Below are 17,975 nucleotides of genomic sequence, written 5' to 3'. Positions count from 1 at the left end.
CGGTTTTGGCTTTACTTGACTAAATCCATACCGGTTCGGTTTGACCCGAAAACCAGTTTTCTGCACCACTATCATAAAATAGATATCTCAAACAAAAAGTTCATTTTCCCACATAATGAAACTACTAGAGTGAAGTATTTATTACCAAACATGATCAAGAGAAAATTAAAATTATTTCATGCAAACAAGTATATGATTTCAAATAAATTGATTTTTTTTACCCATCCCAAATATTTCAGATTATATCTAGACAATCCACCACTTGAACAACAATGAGTGAACAATAAAGGATTATATCTTTAAAAGGGTAAAGTCATCCTAGAAACAAAATAGTACCCAAAAATCCATTTCACAAAGTTGGGATATTACCAAGTTTTTTTTTTCAGCATCTGCCTAAAAAAAACTTTAAACTATCTGCAGATAATCCATTGCAATTAACTAACTTCAACGGCCATCGTCACCCTTCCTTTCGCTATCCAAATTATATGTAAACTCGCTTTCCACATGTCCAATGCCTTCTTCCTGTTGTTGCTTTACATTACATTGTAAAGAATAAACAAGATTAATATTATAATCACATTATTTTGTAACAACCCATTAAACAGTTATTATCTACAACAATAATAACAAACCTGTGCAAGGATTGCAGTTAGGAGATCATCCGAACTCTCTTCTAGAGGAGGATGAAACTGTTGATGAGATTCATCCATAGTCACTAAAGCAATGTGGGACCCACTACCTTCGCCCGGAGAGAAACTTACCTTATTACTATTACCCATGATATTCCGACCCAAACCATAGTTATGTTGACCAACATTCAATCCACCTTGCATATAGTTTCTATGTTGAGACGGCTCAAAGGTCGGGCTAACACCTTGTAAACCCCAATCATGTGTACTTTTTTTATTTACGTTTTTTAAAACACCATAACTTTCTTGTTGGAGAGTTGATGTGGACATGACTGGTGGAACTCCCAAACAGCCCCTGAGAGGAAAACCGTTTACATTCGGTTCGGTTTTATGGTTTCCAATAAAATCCAATACAGACGAGTCTTGTGAGGCTGGTAAGACGGGTAAACTGGGCTGTCTCAATGCATGATTATAAGTATGACTTTGACCAGGAATAGGTATCAGAGGTTGACTATTATTATGCATGCCCACCAAAGACGGTGGCAAAGGTGTCATCTGCTTGCTGATATTATTAATATTATTATTCATGTATCTCAGTTTCGGGTTGTGGAATGCAAAATATGTATTTGTTTGATCGACTAGTGGCACGGGAACCGAGGTTGTAGGGTTAGCTGACCTGGCAAGAGCCAAGGATTGGATAGTTGCAAGGCGTTGACCAGGGAGTTGACTAACCTGACCAATGGCTGCTAGAGGATGAAGATCAAGCTCACTGTATGACCCATAGCTCGCATCTTGGTTATCCACACCCGATTGCTGTGCCGCAAGTTTTTTAAGATAAAGCCGAAATTTCTGCACAAAAGTGAAGTTGTTAGCATCTGAATTAAAAACCAATTTAGTTTTTTAATATCCTATAAATATTTAATATAGAATTCTAGTAACCGATTTAGTTTATAATATCATATAAATATATATAGATGATTTAGAGCATTCTCAACCAATAATTCAAATTTTGTGAGGGAAGATTTTATAATATAGGGAACGGTTTAGGGTGTTGTGAGTGAAGGAGAGAGAAAATGTTAGTGTAATTTTGAATTTAGGGATAGGGGATTGAATGTGAACGCTCTACCATGGAATCCTTTAATTCCATCGAAAATTTAAGCCATGGCTTAAAATTTAATTGATATAAGTAAAAAATATTTAGTTTTATTAAATTCAAATATTTACACATTTTACAAACCTTTTACAAGTTTATATACGAATAAGTTTATAAAGACAACTTAACTGATATAAATTAAAAGTATTTAGTTTTATTAAGTTAACATATTACACATTTCAGATACCTTTTACAAAAGTTTATATACAAATATAAGTTTATAAAGACAACTTAAATTTTATTATTAAGGTCAACACTATTTTCCAATTTATATTTTATAACTGATTAATGTGTTAAACATGCATTACAAGGACTAGACTATCAAATAATAATCTCAACTTCTTTTTTGAAGAACACAATTTAAATGAAAACACTTTTGTTGGCTTTTGACCCGTTTACCCACCCGGCCTGTTTTATTTTAACGTAAGCTTACCTGAAGATGGCTTGCAACATTTTCTCGTGTTATTCCCGGAACATTCATAACATCCAAAATTTTCTTCGGGACTGCCTCTATATGTACATGCATGATTCACAAACATCAAGCACAAATTAGTAATGGTGTTAATACTCATAAAATAAGTTGGAACAGGTTACAAATTTTGAACTTTAGGACGAAATTGTGACTTGTTCAAAGAGTTTAAAAGAATTCATACTGTCAATTCCAATATGATAAATGGCTTGCACAAACTGTTGATGAAGTTCAGGTGTCCACGTCACACGATACTTCTTTCTAGAACAATAACCATCTTTTTCCTGATCTGCATCTTCATCCTCCTCGTCTTTTGACCTCTTTGTGTTTTCACTATTATGCCCTTGGTTTGCAGAAGACGAGTTCACTGTGTCTTCAGGCGGGATCTGCTGTTGGTTCCCATCATCCAAACTTGTAGAAGGTTCTAGATCTTTCCACTCATACTTCCTTTTCCTAACTACATGCTGCCATATGTTACGTAATGCCTCTGGAGGAACGGGTTTTATTAGATAATCACATGCCCCGTGTGTAACGCCCTTCATAACTACTTTCTTGCTGTCATCAGCTGACATCACTGGTTAATTTCATCACAATAAAGTTAGTTAAAAAAACCAATAACAAGCAAGAGCTCATGGACCACAATGAAGTTAGAATCATAGAAAATGTAAAAGTCAAATGAAAGAGTTGACTTACTGATAACAGGAAGGCTCATCTCAAGCCCAATATGCTCAAGGAGTTTGAATCCATCCATGTCTGGCATATGAACATCACTAATAACTACATCGTACCCGTTTTTGTTTTCCCTTAATAATGATAAAGCAGCCTCCGCTTTAGTGCATGCAGTCACTGCAAATAATCACAAAATAAATAAAATCTTTAAATCAATTACTTCAAACTTCACCAATAAACAGTGTTTTAAAATATATAAAAAAAATAAAAAAATCGGCCACTGGTCGCTAATCAGCGATTTACTGATTTGATTGCAGCTAATCAGTGACATTAAATCAGTAAAAATCGGTCAAATTCTGATAAAAGAAAGTTGGTCAAAATATTTAGACTATTTGAAAAAATTACACTTATTTTGAAAAAAATTACATATAAAATTCTAACACTGCCAATAAAATTATAAATAAATAATAATAAAATAAAATAATCCACAAATCCATTTGAAAAGCAATTTTCAAAACCTGATAACCAAAACTGAAATATGAGTGAGGACTTTGTCAAATTAAAATCTTTAAAGTATTTGAAAAACTATACCTATAATTTAAAAAAAAAATCATTGTGTGTGCATGTATACATTAATACATGGTTGTAAACATATCCAGACTGGTAGCCGGTTAATCTTCGATTAATCGCCAGTCCTCATCCCACCGCCCGACCAGTGACTAGCGATTACTAGAACATTGCATGTATATATACATATATATGATATTGAAAAATAACATATAAAATTTTTCAAATCCGATAATCGACTAGCGAGTTCTAAAACACCGCCGTAAATAAAATATAAAATAATAACATACAAACCGGTTACAAAAGCAATTGAAATTGAAAACCACGTAAACAAACTTAAATGAAAATATGAGTGAGGGCTTTTGACAAACAGTTGGTGTACGTGCGTTTGTATAATAATATTAACGCACCTTCATAATCACACTGCTTTAACATGGTGGCTAACAACAAGAGACAAGCTCGGTCATCATCAACAGCCAACACCCGTAAACCCGCAGGAAACTTGCGAGGAAGGCTACCGTCGGTAGAGTTCAAAGAATTAGCACCAACTGAAGCAGGCATCGTTGACTGGAAATTGAAACAAGAATAATAATATGTGGGTGTTTGTTATTTATGTAATAAACTCACCAATGTGGGTTAAAATTCGACAAAGCATGCTATCAAGAAACATGGAGCATTTATGTATATATATATTTAGACTTGGGATTTATTTTTGGACATGATTGTTTTATTTTTATTGTAATTATTTCTTTTCCTAATTTGGGTTTTTTTACTATATACGTTTCTTTTCATATGACTACCTATTTTTGGACAAATAGAGAATTCAGGGGTGATCAAATGGGTGTTACCTGCCATATTTTATCTTAACCCGAACTTAACCTGACATGACCCAACCGATTGACTCCATATCTTTATTTAGTTAGAAACAGGTTTCACGAGTTTTGCAGGTTTTATCCGGTTTATGTCATCCCCTAAAATAAAAAAAAGTTGGTTTTAAGATTCAAGTCATAGGAAAAAAAAGGCTCTTAGATCCTAACAAATTTTATAAACTAGGGTAACATTATAGAAAGGAGCAACAACATATTTTGTACATAAATAAAAATATTATAAAAAGAAACATTATGAAAAGTTACATGGAAACCTTTATTCTATCTAAGGGTGTGTTTAGGATTGCTTATTTAAATCAAAAAATATTTTTTTGTTTTTTTTTTAAATTACTTATTTATAACTTATGAATTTTTAAAAGAACTTTTTAAAAAAGTGTTTAGATTAGTTTATGTGATAGAGGAAGCCAAAATAACCAAAAATTGCACTTTTTTTTAAAATGAATGCAATGAGTTTGAAGGGTGAGGGGTGTAATCGGTAAATCAAACACAATAGTTAATAAGTTACGCTTTCCTAATTTATCAAAACCTCTTTATTTGCCTTGTTGATAAGCTAAAATCCATAAACCCTTTTTGTTTGCCAAACATCTTATATAACTTATTAACTATTATCTTATACAACTAGTATTTTACCCATCCAGTGGACGAGAATATTAACGCGGGAATGAAAAAACTTACAAAACATATGCACTCAAAAAGATCTAGACATTTTCCAAAATAAATAAATAAACTACTCTAAAAAACTTGAATAGGCCTTTATGAAGTTAGAATCGGGCTTGTCCTATGCATTTGTCTCAAAATAACTACCAAAAAAAACCCCACTAAGATCCCAAACAACCAAGAACCCAACTGAGTAAAAATCCATCGCGCTTTCGGATATACAAGAAGATGTTATATATCCTTGTAACTAAGCTCATGCCTAAGTAGTTATTTCCATACCTCAAGATGGACAACAAAAAAAATTGTGGCATGCACATAAAATATAATATATTGAATGATGACTTACAAAGTTAAAAGTTCTACAAAAAAAAAAAAAAAGGTTTCCAATTCCTAAGTGCTTTTATGTTAGTTAATACATTTTGTGGTCATCCGATGCTTGCTGCAATAAACTGTAGAATGAGAATTATAGGTTTTAGTTAGATTTAGTAATCTAATCAAAAGGTTATTTTGAATAAATAACTACATCTAAGCAAAATAAAATTGTAAGTAATTTACCCACTAACAGAAACAACCACATAAGCTAAAAGTTTGACCGGTTGCTGAATTCGAAGTGCTCGCCACAAAACTTTTCATTATCACCTGCAAATTTGCAAATTTAAAATTTTTAAACGTTAAACCATAAGGATAAACGTACTTTCAAATCTTAAAGAAAAATATAATTTACCTCAGATTGATAGGTATCAGGAACCAACTTGTGCATCTTTTCACTAATAGTTATAACCTTTTTCCCCTTCTAATTTTCCTAAATGTACCCTGTAAAAACTCAACCCAGAATTATGTAAAAGCAATTACACCCAAAACCATGATTCCAATAACACCCTTTTACCTGTATATTTAACAATCAAATTCAGTCATTCAAATAAGAGCAAAAGCACTTTAAGTTTTATAACATATAATAGACACTTATCATGATGAAAAGTATGTGATAGAACCCCAAAACTTAAACAAGAAATTAAAGGATAGCTGACCCGATTCGAGATGGGCTAGTCTCCGGTTAGCCGATTCGAGATGGCAATTCTCCAACACAAGGTTTTTAAACCCTAATATTTTTATATCATAAACATGGATGATCCATTAACTAAAACACAAACATATAAGTAGACTTAATTGTAGTAATTCTCGAAGCGGTTACTTAGACCATTCAACTTCCTTTAGCTCTTCATTATCCTTGGACCCGTCAACTCTCTTGGATCTGAACGGGTTCGTATCAGTATGACATAGCTACTACTGGTTAGTGAATATTATTCCAATTAATAATACTTTTAAGGAATTTGAAGTCTTACTTGCGATTTTTTATGGTCAGGGAATGCACGGATGATGTTTTCGATGCTAAAACGGCAAATTTTTGGAGGTTTTTTAGTGGCTTTGCTTCACTTGCTAGAAAAACACAAACAAATGATATTTAAGATGTTATTATAACAGATATAATACTGACAACATACTGCAAAAACTAAAAAACTTGATGATTGATGGCCATAATCTATCTGGCAATCACTTTTTCATCAATCAACATGAAACAGCTGTATTGTACTGAACAGTTGATGTATCCATCTTCTCACTTCTCATTTTTATATTGATCAATGCCACTAAAGGCACAATATCACGATGTTGATGCCTCTCTAACCTCCATCTAATCACTTCTCATTACTCTACCGATCAATATCACTTCAGGAACATGCTTACTTTGTCAATTATTTAAAATTCAACTTATATTCAAATACGAAAATCTAATCAGGTTTTTTTAAGAATCATTATCACTGTTGTATAATCTGAACCATGCCATCCTCCAAAAAATGTATCCGTGTAAAATGAAACTCGTTACCAGTTAATAAAATATTTTTGCAGTTTTAAAAATTCATTAACTAAAATTTAAGTGTGTCGAAGCATGAAATGAATCTGACCTGATCCATGACGATGTTTCCACAGATTTTCGAGATGAACGAACCACGTCTTGATCTTCTTCTACGGTTGCTTGAGACCTGCAATGGTTTTTCGGGAGTGTGGAGGTGACTGCTAAGAGATCTCAAAGATCTCTTGTTTACAGACACAAAAAGTGGTGGTGGCTCTTATTGAGCATGACCCTTTAATAAGGAGGTGGAGACCTCCTTATATAGAGAGCCTCATGGCCACCATCATGGTACCCTAATGGGCCTAGCCCAGTTAGGGTTACCTCCACAAAACCCCCTCAGCCCAATAACATTGTATTAGTCCATGTAATAAAATAAGCCAAACATAATAGATTTAGGGTCGTAAAACCGGGTTTAGTACCATACCCCTACAAGCCCCCCAAGTCCAGCGTTGCTCCTGGGCGCGCAAGCGTCTAGGTGGAGCGCTGGACTTTATGAGGTGTGTTAGGCTATGAGGCGGTTTTTTTCCCTTTTCTTTGGCCTTGTCTTTATTGTCTTTGAGTTTTGGGAGGTTTTCTTCATGATGGTGACATGTTGTGGTCCTCATGATAATGATGGTGCCTTGGCATGAATAAGATATAGCACGCATTATAACAATAGTGGCGCGAGGCCTGATAAAAGGTAGAGCGCGCGTCTCGATAATAATGTAACATAACTTGCGCGCGAGGCAGCTTACGAGTTATGAGAATAATAAAGTCTGCGCGCGAGGCGACTTACGAGCTATAAGAATAATAAAGCCTGCGCGCATGGCGACTTACGAGCTATAAGAATAATAAAGCTTGCGCGTGAGGCGACTTACGAGCTATAATAATAATGAGGCGACTTATGAGCTATAAGAGTAATAAAGCTTGCGCGTGAGGCGACTTACGAGCTATAATAATAATGAAGCTTGCGCGAGTTGCGGCTTACGAGCTATAATAATAATGAAGCTTGCGCGAGTTGCGGCTTACGAGCTATAATAATAATGAAGCTTGCGCGCGAGGCGACTTATGAGCTATAAGAATAATAAAGCCTGCGCGCGAGGCGACTTATGAGCTATAAGAATAAGAAAGCTTGCGCGCATGGCGACTTACGAGCTATAAGAATAATAAAGCTTACGCGTGAGGCGACTTACGAGCTATAATAATAATGAAGCTTGCGCGCGAGGCGACTTATGAGCTATAAGAATAATAAAGCTTGCGCGTGAGGCGACTTACGAGCTATAATAATAATGAAGCGTGCGCGAGTTGCGGCTTATGAGCTATAAGAATAATAAAGTTTGCGCGCATGGCGACTTACGAGCTATAAGAATAATAAAGCTTGCGCGCATGGCGACTTACGAGCTATAAGAATAATAAAGCTTGCGCGTGAGGCGACTTACGAGCTATAATAATAATGAAGCTTGCGCGCGAGGCAACTTATGAGCTATAAGAATAATAAAGCTTGCGCGTGAGGCGACTTACGAGCTATAATAATAATGAAGCCTGCGCGAGTTGCGGCTTACGAGCAATAATAATAATGAAGCTTGCGCGAGTTGCGGCTTACGAGCTATAATAATAATGAAGCTTGCGCGAGTTGCGGCTTATGAGCTATAATAATAATGAAGCTTGCGCGTGCGCGTAGACTGCGCGTCATGCGACGCGCGCAGATTTTGCATGCGCGTGCGCATAGGCTCTGGCTTTGTGTTATGCGCCACGCGCAGATGTTGCATGCGCGTGCGCATAGGCTCTGGCTTTGTGTTATGCGCCACGCGCAGATGTTGCATGCGCGTGCGCGTAGACTTTATGTCCCGCGCCATGCGCAAATGTTGCGTGCGCGGCGCAAAGCCGTATGGGTTTATGAGGATTCCCAACCTTTAAGTTTGGCGCTTGGCCTGATGGGTTTATGAGGATTCCCAACCTTTAAGTATGGCGCGTAGCCATATGGGATATTATGAGGATTCCCAACCTTTAAGTACGGCGTGTAGCCATATGGGATATTATGAGGATTCCCAACCTTTAAGTACGGCGTGTAGCCATATGGGATATTATGAGGATTCCCAACCTTTAAGTATGGCGTGTAGCCATATGGGATATTATGAGGATTCCCAACCTTTAAGTATGGCGTGTAGCCATATGGGATATTATGAGGATTCCCAACCTTTAAGTTTCGCGCGTGGCCTGATGCGCGCATGCACGGCGATGGAGTGGTGATTCGCGAGCGCGCGTGCGTGGCGAGGGTCTCTTGCGCAAAACCCACATGGTGTTTCCCGCGGCGGCACATGCATGGCTGCGGAGTGAGAATCCGCGGGCGCGCGTACATGGTGGCGGAAGTCTGGTAATTTTTGGATTTGCAATTTAAGAGTTAGATCTGCAATTTTAAACCTAAAATCCAGGTCTGTAATCTAGATCTAGATCTGTAAATCAGATATGGATAGATCTGAGACTCGGAGCGGATTTAAAACCATCACAGATCCGGAGGCCTGATCATTCGAATCAGGCAGCTTCTTTTTGCACAGATCTGGAAGCCTCCTTTAGATCTATGGATCTTTTTGAGCTTTAATAGAACAAGCTTTGAAGCCTTTTTCTGTAAACTTCCAGATCTGGGCTTTTCCTGGGAGAGATCTGACAGCCGAGAGAAAGATCGAAGGGTAGTTCGTTGCCGTCCCACGAATGGCGCCAATGTCGAAGCATGAAATGAATCTGACCTGATCCATGACGATGTTTCCACAGATTTTCGAGATGAACGAACCACGTCTTGATCTTCTTCTACGGTTGCTTGAGACCTGCAATGGTTTTTCGGGAGTGTGGAGGTGACTGCTAAGAGATCTCAAAGATCTCTTGTTTACAGACACAAAAAGTGGTGGTGGCTCTTATTGAGCATGACCCTTTAATAAGGAGGTGGAGACCTCCTTATATAGAGAGCCTCATGGCCACCATCATGGTACCCTAATGGGCCTAGCCCAGTTAGGGTTACCTCCACAAAACCCCCTCAGCCCAATAACATTGTATTAGTCCATGTAATAAAATAAGCCAAACATAATAGATTTAGGGTCGTAAAACCGGGTTTATTACCATACCCCTACAAAGTGCACACAAGAAAAATACTATAATGAATCTACATGCTACAATCAGAACTCCTAATCTCTTTTGGACTTGTAGAATTGGAGCATCTCTACAACATAGCAATAAACAATTTTTTGAAGGTATTAGCAGTGTGATGCTTAATTGCTTATAAAGGCAGCCAAGCTGGTAGCACAGTGCTACTGCAAGTTATCGTTCAATTCCGCATGCCACAGCAAGCCCGTAACCAACATTAGACCAGGACCCAATATTTTACTTGACCAAAATGAAAATAGTATTTTTTTTTTCATTGTTAATTTATATAGCGGGCCAGTTAGGGTCACTACTACAAAAATTGTTTACAATGGCTCAGCTAGTGTGCGTCGCCACAACCCAAACCAAATTGAGACCTTTAAAACATGTTGTGGCCCGAACTCATTTTGGCCAGAAGTTTTGGCCTGACCCGACCCGCCCATTTCGTTCGATGTGGAGAAAATAAGTGGATACGGTTATCATAAAGATGAGCTATACATACCCTGTCCTTTTGGATATTTAGCTCCCCGTCAAGATGCTTACACTCCTCTTCATGTTGAGATCTTAATTCCCTTAACTCAGCATCATGTTGATTCTTGAGTAACTTGGTTTTCTAGATGAATGGGAAGTCAGCCAATTTATAAGTGCAATCTGCATTCATCATGAAACACTCATCAAAACCACAGATAAGGATTCAAGTGCCTCTCAAAGTTCTTTCTCAGCATGTAGTCAAATCTTTTTTACCTCTTCAACATGATAAGATTTTATAGTCTTTTCCTACTTATCATTCTACCGGGGGTGTTAATCTGCAAATTGAGCACAAAAAATTTTTTATTACTAATATTATACGTTAAACACAAAAAATTAACAATAGTTTTCACTTTTCATATATACTAGAGCAGTGTATCCTCCCTTTGTCTGTATCAGTTGTCACTCTCATTCCTCTTTGCATTCTGAAAGCTTTTGGTGACATTTTTTTATCCCACAACAATAATTTGCCTTCTTAGTATGAGAAAAAAATATATAAAGTACAATGAAAAAAATATATAAAAAAATTAACAAGCATTTTATGTATTCCTGAGATGGATGGAAAAGAAAGGAAAGTTTCATTTTTACTATTATACCCTTTATAGAGATAATTAAATAAAAAATACTCCAACATGCCAAAAAGATTATGTTTACTAGGGATGAGTTCCGGATGGTACCGGTACCAATCCCGAAAAGTTGAAATTTTTGGTACCGGTACCGAAATGTCCGATCCGTTACCGGTATTTCGTGCAAAATTCGGGAAATATTGGAACCGTACCGACCCGTACCGCTACCGGTCTCGTACCAATATCGTAAACTCAAAACTTGGTACCGATTCGGACCCGACGGTACCAAATCGGTACAGAATTCGATACAAGTTTTGAAAACACTTATCCTTGATGTTTACTCATGGTGTGCAGTGTGCACCATGTGAATGGCTGTGAGCCAATTTTAGCTCTTGGCCTCTAAGCATCATAAATCACTCATTTTTGTTACGAGATTATAGTTATCTTCATGTGTTAATTATGACTAGTTTTTTACCACCCGCGCGTTGCGCTGGGTTTGTATGTACGTTGATTAGACATTGAAGCATAGTGGTTACACTATAATATGGTCATAGTCCTTAAAACCTTAGTATACATTGTTCTTGAAACTTAAACCTTAACATAAATTGTTGAATATATACTGCAATTTTCAAAGAACTTTTGAAGTGGTGCCTTACCGCCTAACATGTCTATCCTCATATTATACAAAAGGTGAGTCTATGCATGCCTGTAGCCTTTTTCTACTACCAAAGTTGGCTTTTTTGTTTAGCCTAATGTGCTTCATCCTTTTCTCGCTTAGGCTTGTATATGCATATGATTTACACACACATATTAGATAGTTGTTTATGAAGCTTGCAAGTTAAAAGTTATATATGTGTACCTGGTCACTCTCCACCAAATCATTACCACTCCTGGTATACATCATTGTTGTAGATCCAAGCATATCATCTAAAAATCGACAGCGTTGAAGAAGCTCCCTAACGGTAATTTAGTCAATTCACACTCTAATTAGCATACATAATGTCACATATACCTTTATTTGTAAGCAATCTGCAACCAAGTGAAACAAACTACTTTTTCTAGTCAAACTTATAATTTGAAGAACATAAAAATTCTGTAACTTTACAAACTCTATGATCCTTTGAAGAATCATTTGCCATCTGTTTGACTGCATTTACTATGATGGGACAATGGCTAAAACTTATCATATCTGGCATTGAAAATATTGTATACCTCAAACACTTTGTGAAGGCCTGATCTCACTTCATCAGAATCAGAACAACCTGTAGCAACCTGCATGAGTTTGTGTACCATGTAATATACAAATTTATATTTTGTATGACCGGTGGTCAACAGCGGGGTCAATGTTTCTGTTAACATTGAAGTTTGACATCTTTGTTTAATGGATAACTTTTATGCTTTTATGATAAGTGAATTTAATTTGTTCGAATCAGTTCATTTTAAAAAATTTTAACAGCTTATAACACCCAAGATATATCGTTAACACCTAATAATAATGCTCAATATAGGAAAAACCAGCTGGCCCGCACCAGTTACATAATTGTTTTCAAAATACATAACCAAAAACTACCAACAAAAAGAAATAGAAATAACGTCATCAGCGTCTGAGTTACAATAACATTATATTTTGTAACTATTTTGACATATCTATTTCATTGTTTGGATACATCAAATAGTTAATCCACATTTCATTTGCAATTGAATTCCTTAATCCGTCCACTCCGATACTACCCTCATGCGCATCTCTTGTATTACGATGCTCTTCCTCTTCGGGCCCATTTAACACCTCGCGTATGACCTCATCTTCTACATCTTTGTCATGATCTTCCTCTAGTAAAAAGTTGTGTAAAATACAACATGCCAAAAAGATGGAAGACTGTGTTTCACAAGAGTAAAATGGTTCCGCCGTACTTCTAATAATAGGAAACCTCTTTTTTAGAACACCAAATGCCCGTTCAATTGCGTTACGTAATGATGCGTGACGAAGATTAAACAATTCCTTTGCATTCTCAGGGGCGCGAGTGGAGTACTCTTTCATATGATACCTAACACCTCTATATGGCGTCATTAAGGTACTCGTATGAGGCAAACCCACGTCTACTAAGCAGTATTTGCCAACAATTATTATATAATTAGTATTATCATAAAATATTACACAATTAAGTAAATATGGTTTAAGATTACCTTTCGGAATAATTAGTTTATCTTCTCTGGTTAGCGCATTCTTTATAATTCTTGAGTCTGATGCAGTACCCTCCCAACCAGTTAAAACATATGTAAACTTCAAAACAAATGTACAAGCAGCCAATACATTTATTGTCGGGTATCCCTTGCGACCGCGATATCTAGGGGCATCTTTATTAGGTACTCTGACACGAACATGTGTTCCATCAATTGCCCCTATACAATCGTTGAAAAAAGGATAAAATCTCTTCTTTTCTTGAATTTCTTTTGGGACAATGTCACCTTTAGGTTGTTGAAGATAATGATTTTCTAATAAAATTGCTCGCAGACCTCTATGAAGGCACCTGCTAGTTGTTGATCCAGAACGACGATATATCCAAGAGGCAAACCGATTTCTCAAATCATTACCAACAACATGTAAAAATCTTGCAACATGTTCTTCAACAGACATGCGTTGAGTAGGTCAAAGACCGCCGTCACGCTCTAAGATATTGCACAATGTCATAAAAGCTTTCTCACTCATTCGGATAAGTTCACGACATTTACCACTATTTAAAAGGTCGTGTAACATCTCTTCTCGTACATGTCTTCTCTGTAAAATTTCATCTCTAGTCGGTAAATTAACATGTATTGTTGAAGGCTTACGTTGTGTAATGAAAGCCACCACTACGCAAATCAGGTTAACTGCTTGCAGTTGTCTAGCTCGCACAACATGAGCTATCTTGAGTATTTGATTATCCATTGTGAGTTTATGAACTGTGGAAAGTGTTAGTTGATTAGAATATAATACATATAAGAAAGTTAGGCTTATGATTTAACATTCAAGAATTGTTTTATTAAGTGCAGTAGCACAGCAGCACACAATCTAATGAGTTTTGTTTGCTTAAAAGGAATTGTGATGCATTGTTTTATTCTTTTTTTATAACTTTTAGATTTATCTTTTATGCATTTTTTATAAAAACCTAACGTGTTAGTAACGGTTCGGTTCGATTTTGATTTTCAATGTTTCGCTTTTGGTTTTAATTATCAAAAACAGTTACTAATAAAAACCGTCAAAAGTGGACCGTAAACACCATTAGCATATATACTACAAATACCATTAAGAATTATAAGGCAATATTTGAGAGGATTTTGTAACAACTGATCTAAGAAGTTTTGATCAACTTATTAAATTGAAAAGGCTAATATATTAACAAAGAAAATGCATAGCCTCTCATTTTGTCTTACGGTTAACAAATTTCAAGCTCTTATTAAATTCAAAAACTTTGAATTTCAAGTTAACAGATAACAATTATTTTACAATTAACAAAGAACATGCTTAGCCCTCAGACTAACTCTACATTAAAGAACCAAATTAATCATTAATTAATTGGTTACTAAAACCCTAAAGATGTAAAATCAAAATAAAGTGTTAGATATTAAATTAAGAATTAAGAATACCTAATAAAAGAGGGGTTGAAACAAGCGTTGATGAAGCAGGTGGCCTGTGGGTGTGGAAATGCTTCGGTTGTCAGTCGTCGTTGAGGTATTGTGATGAAGAACTTCTGGTTATGTTTAGTTAAGGTAGAAAATGAGCAGAGTATATATGAACCATTGTAGATAAGATAAGGGTAAGATAGTAATTTCAATCATGGCTCCTTTTCTTTCCATCATATTCCTTTCAATTTGGAAGGAAAATAAATCATGTTAAATTTGTATCACTTTCCTTTCCTTTCTCACCTATTTCCTCCCAAATAAAACTCTGGAACACCTTCTTTGCTTGATTCCTTTCACTTTCCTTTCTTTTCTCTTCATAAGTGAGACTCTGGAACAGAGTGTTAGTGTTCCTCTACGGTCAAGATTTCATCTCAAATATTTTCTACGGCTGAGATTCAACTTGACTCTTCTTTGGCCATATAATATATAATTAATCCCATTATGCATACTCACATTTCATAACACTGTTCTCTTTCATAATGTCTATGTATGTCCCATACTTTGTAACACAAATTTACACATCTCATGAGCTTCATTAATCTCATTATGAGATTTATAGACCTCACTACACGTATTTCCTTCAGTCACCACTTAAGTTTATAAACCTCAAATCAAAGGTCCCCATTTTTTTAAAAAGAATTTCTAGATTTATTCATTTTCACCAAACAATACATCTTTGATCATCCCAACCACCATGCATCACCCATAATTATACAACTGTTCGTCTTTTTTATTATAAATGTGGTACATTTACGTGATCCAAATTAATGCATATAAATTCATATATTTAAATGATGACACAACCCATATAAAAACCAAGCTAAACTTTGGGAGATTATATGAAGTCACCTTGGTCAAACATCATTTTATCCAAAAACGTCAACTAGTTTTACAAAAGAATGGGTCAATTTCATCAAAACGCGCGCAGCCAATTCTTACCCAACATCAATAGATTCTAGCTAGCATGTTTTGTATTCATCAAATATGATCGATGTCTCTACACATATGAATGGAAACCGGCCAGTTTTGAATGGAAATAATCTGAACCAATATGAGCATGTTGCAATCAGATTAGGAATTAACCGCATCATATGAAACCGGATTGGAGGTGGATCCTTTGAATATTAACTGAAACCGGTACCGGTACTAAGAATTTGAGAAAATCCCCACTCATCCCTTAGACATAAGTAAAGCATTTTTATATATATATATATATATATATATATATATATATATATATATATAGAGAGAGAGAGAGAGAGAGTTAAATGCTATTTTAATACCTGTGGTTTGAACAACTACGCAACTTTTTAGTACTTTTTTTGAATTTTTTGCAACTAGATACCCCATGTTAAAAAAACCGGCCATTTTAGTACTTTTTCGTTAACCCGTTTAATTTGTCCGTTAAGTCAAGGGCATAATAGTAACTTTGGTTTTTTTATTTTCGTTTTCCTTTAAACTCCTTCCCTTCCCCCTTTATTATCCTCCAAACCCTAACTCCATATTTTCACTATCAGCCGCCTCCCTCCTTTCTTTACACCTTTCATCCGCCTCCCTACCATGGTGGTTTGCTCATGCGGCTCACCAACAATTATTCGAACCTCCTGGACATCGTATAATCCCGGGAGACGATTTTATTGTTGTGCAAGACCGGTATGTTTCTAACCTACTTATTGTTCATGTACTTGGTGTTGTTTCTAACCAAATTATTGTGAAATTGGAAGGGACGGAACGGTGGGTTTGTTCTATGGCTTGATCCTCCTATGTGTCAAAGAGCGAGTGCTATTATACAGGGCCTTTTGAAGTCAATTAATGAATACAAAGAAAAGGCAAGAGTCATGGCTAAAACGAACTCAACCCTTGAAGAAATTAGAAGAAAACTGGAGATGGAGAACAAAAGGCTCAAACAAGTGTTATGCGTCTCATGGCTATTTTTCATTTTCTATAATGTATTTAATTGACAATCTAATGCAAATATGTTTGCAAGTTTGATTATTATGTAGTTTTGTTGTTTGTATTCTATGTAAAAGGTGTGTTTGGTAATATGGTAAAATCTATGTTAAAGATTTATATTGTGTAATATGGTGTAACACTTACAACAACCAAATTGTGTTCATTGCAACCAAATGTTTATGTTAAAGAACAACCAATTGTTCTAGCAGCCAAAGTGCAATAGCAACCAACCAAAACAAACCTAAACATTTAATACTAACCAAAGTGCAATTGCAACTAACCAACCAAAACAAACCTAAACATTTAAAACTAACCAAAATGCAGTAGCAACAACCAAACTGTGTTATGCAAGCTATAGAACAACATTTATAAGCAACCAAAACAAATCAAAACAAACTTACCAAAACTGTAATAAACATAATACCAAAACAAACTTGCCAAAACCAAAACATGAATTATGCAACATAATAAACAATTTACCAAAACATAATACAAAGTTTTAAACTTACCACAATAAACAACACATCCAAAACAAAGTTTTAAACATACCATTACAAGCAAATTTGGTACTAAACATTCAAACACTTAACATTAAACAAAATAACATAGGTAAAATAAAGTTTTAAACATCCAACAACTAACCAATTAGACTACATCTTCTGTTCTAGCCCGCTTTGGTGCCTTGTCAGCTTGTGTTCTAGCATCTCCACCTCTTTTTACCTTTGACTTAGCAGCCTTCCCTTTTCCCTTTGACTTACCAGCCTCATCTTTTTTACCCTTTCCCTTTGACTTAGCAGCCTCACCTTTGCTCTTGCCACAAGATCTCTTGTTATATCCAATTTGCTTGCAATTATCACATTTTACAGAACCACCTTCCCTTGTCAATTTACCACCTTTTGAAAGTTTCTGGCTCAACTCCTCAGCAGACTTCTTTCTATTTTTCTTTTGTCTACCTATTTGCTTGTGATATTTTGGGGTTGTTAAGGTAGTTGGGCACTTAGACATTGGCCATAAGTCCATACTATTGATTGGGTCTAAGGTTTTTGAATAGACCTTTTTCCATGTCTCTAAATAATATGCTTCATCCACCAACTTCTCTGGTATGCCATCACCTATCCCATTCATGGCCATATCATAAATACAAGCTACTTCATGCCTACATGGCATGCCAGTCAGTTCCCATCTTCTACATGAGCAAGTTCTTTGTTCCATATCCA

At 35.8% G+C, this 17,975-nt stretch overlaps 1 protein-coding gene across 1 annotated transcript; it reads right to left on the bottom strand.

The window, feature by feature from the left end:
* Nucleotides 1-444: 444 nt before the first annotated feature.
* LOC143625755 (two-component response regulator ARR2-like) lies at nucleotides 445-4,061 on the bottom strand. The gene is made up of 6 exons (XM_077096011.1): nucleotides 3,898-4,061; nucleotides 2,945-3,097; nucleotides 2,436-2,825; nucleotides 2,216-2,292; nucleotides 633-1,478; nucleotides 445-531 (listed from the first exon to the last, which is right to left on the bottom strand). Exons 1-6 carry the CDS (start codon nucleotides 4,046-4,048, stop codon nucleotides 445-447), a joined length of 1,704 nt encoding a protein of 567 aa, XP_076952126.1. The 5' UTR covers nucleotides 4,049-4,061.
* Nucleotides 4,062-17,975: the final 13,914 nt, after the last annotated feature.

This window comes from Bidens hawaiensis, unplaced genomic scaffold (genome assembly GCF_021521415.1).
Source record: "Bidens hawaiensis isolate Kalapana, Puna unplaced genomic scaffold, B.hawaiensis_p1.1 tig00004234_1, whole genome shotgun sequence".
NCBI classification, from domain to species: Eukaryota; Viridiplantae; Streptophyta; class Magnoliopsida; order Asterales; family Asteraceae; genus Bidens; species Bidens hawaiensis.
The sequence above is the reverse complement of the archived record's forward strand: the minus strand, read 5'-3'. Positions and strand labels throughout refer to the sequence as shown.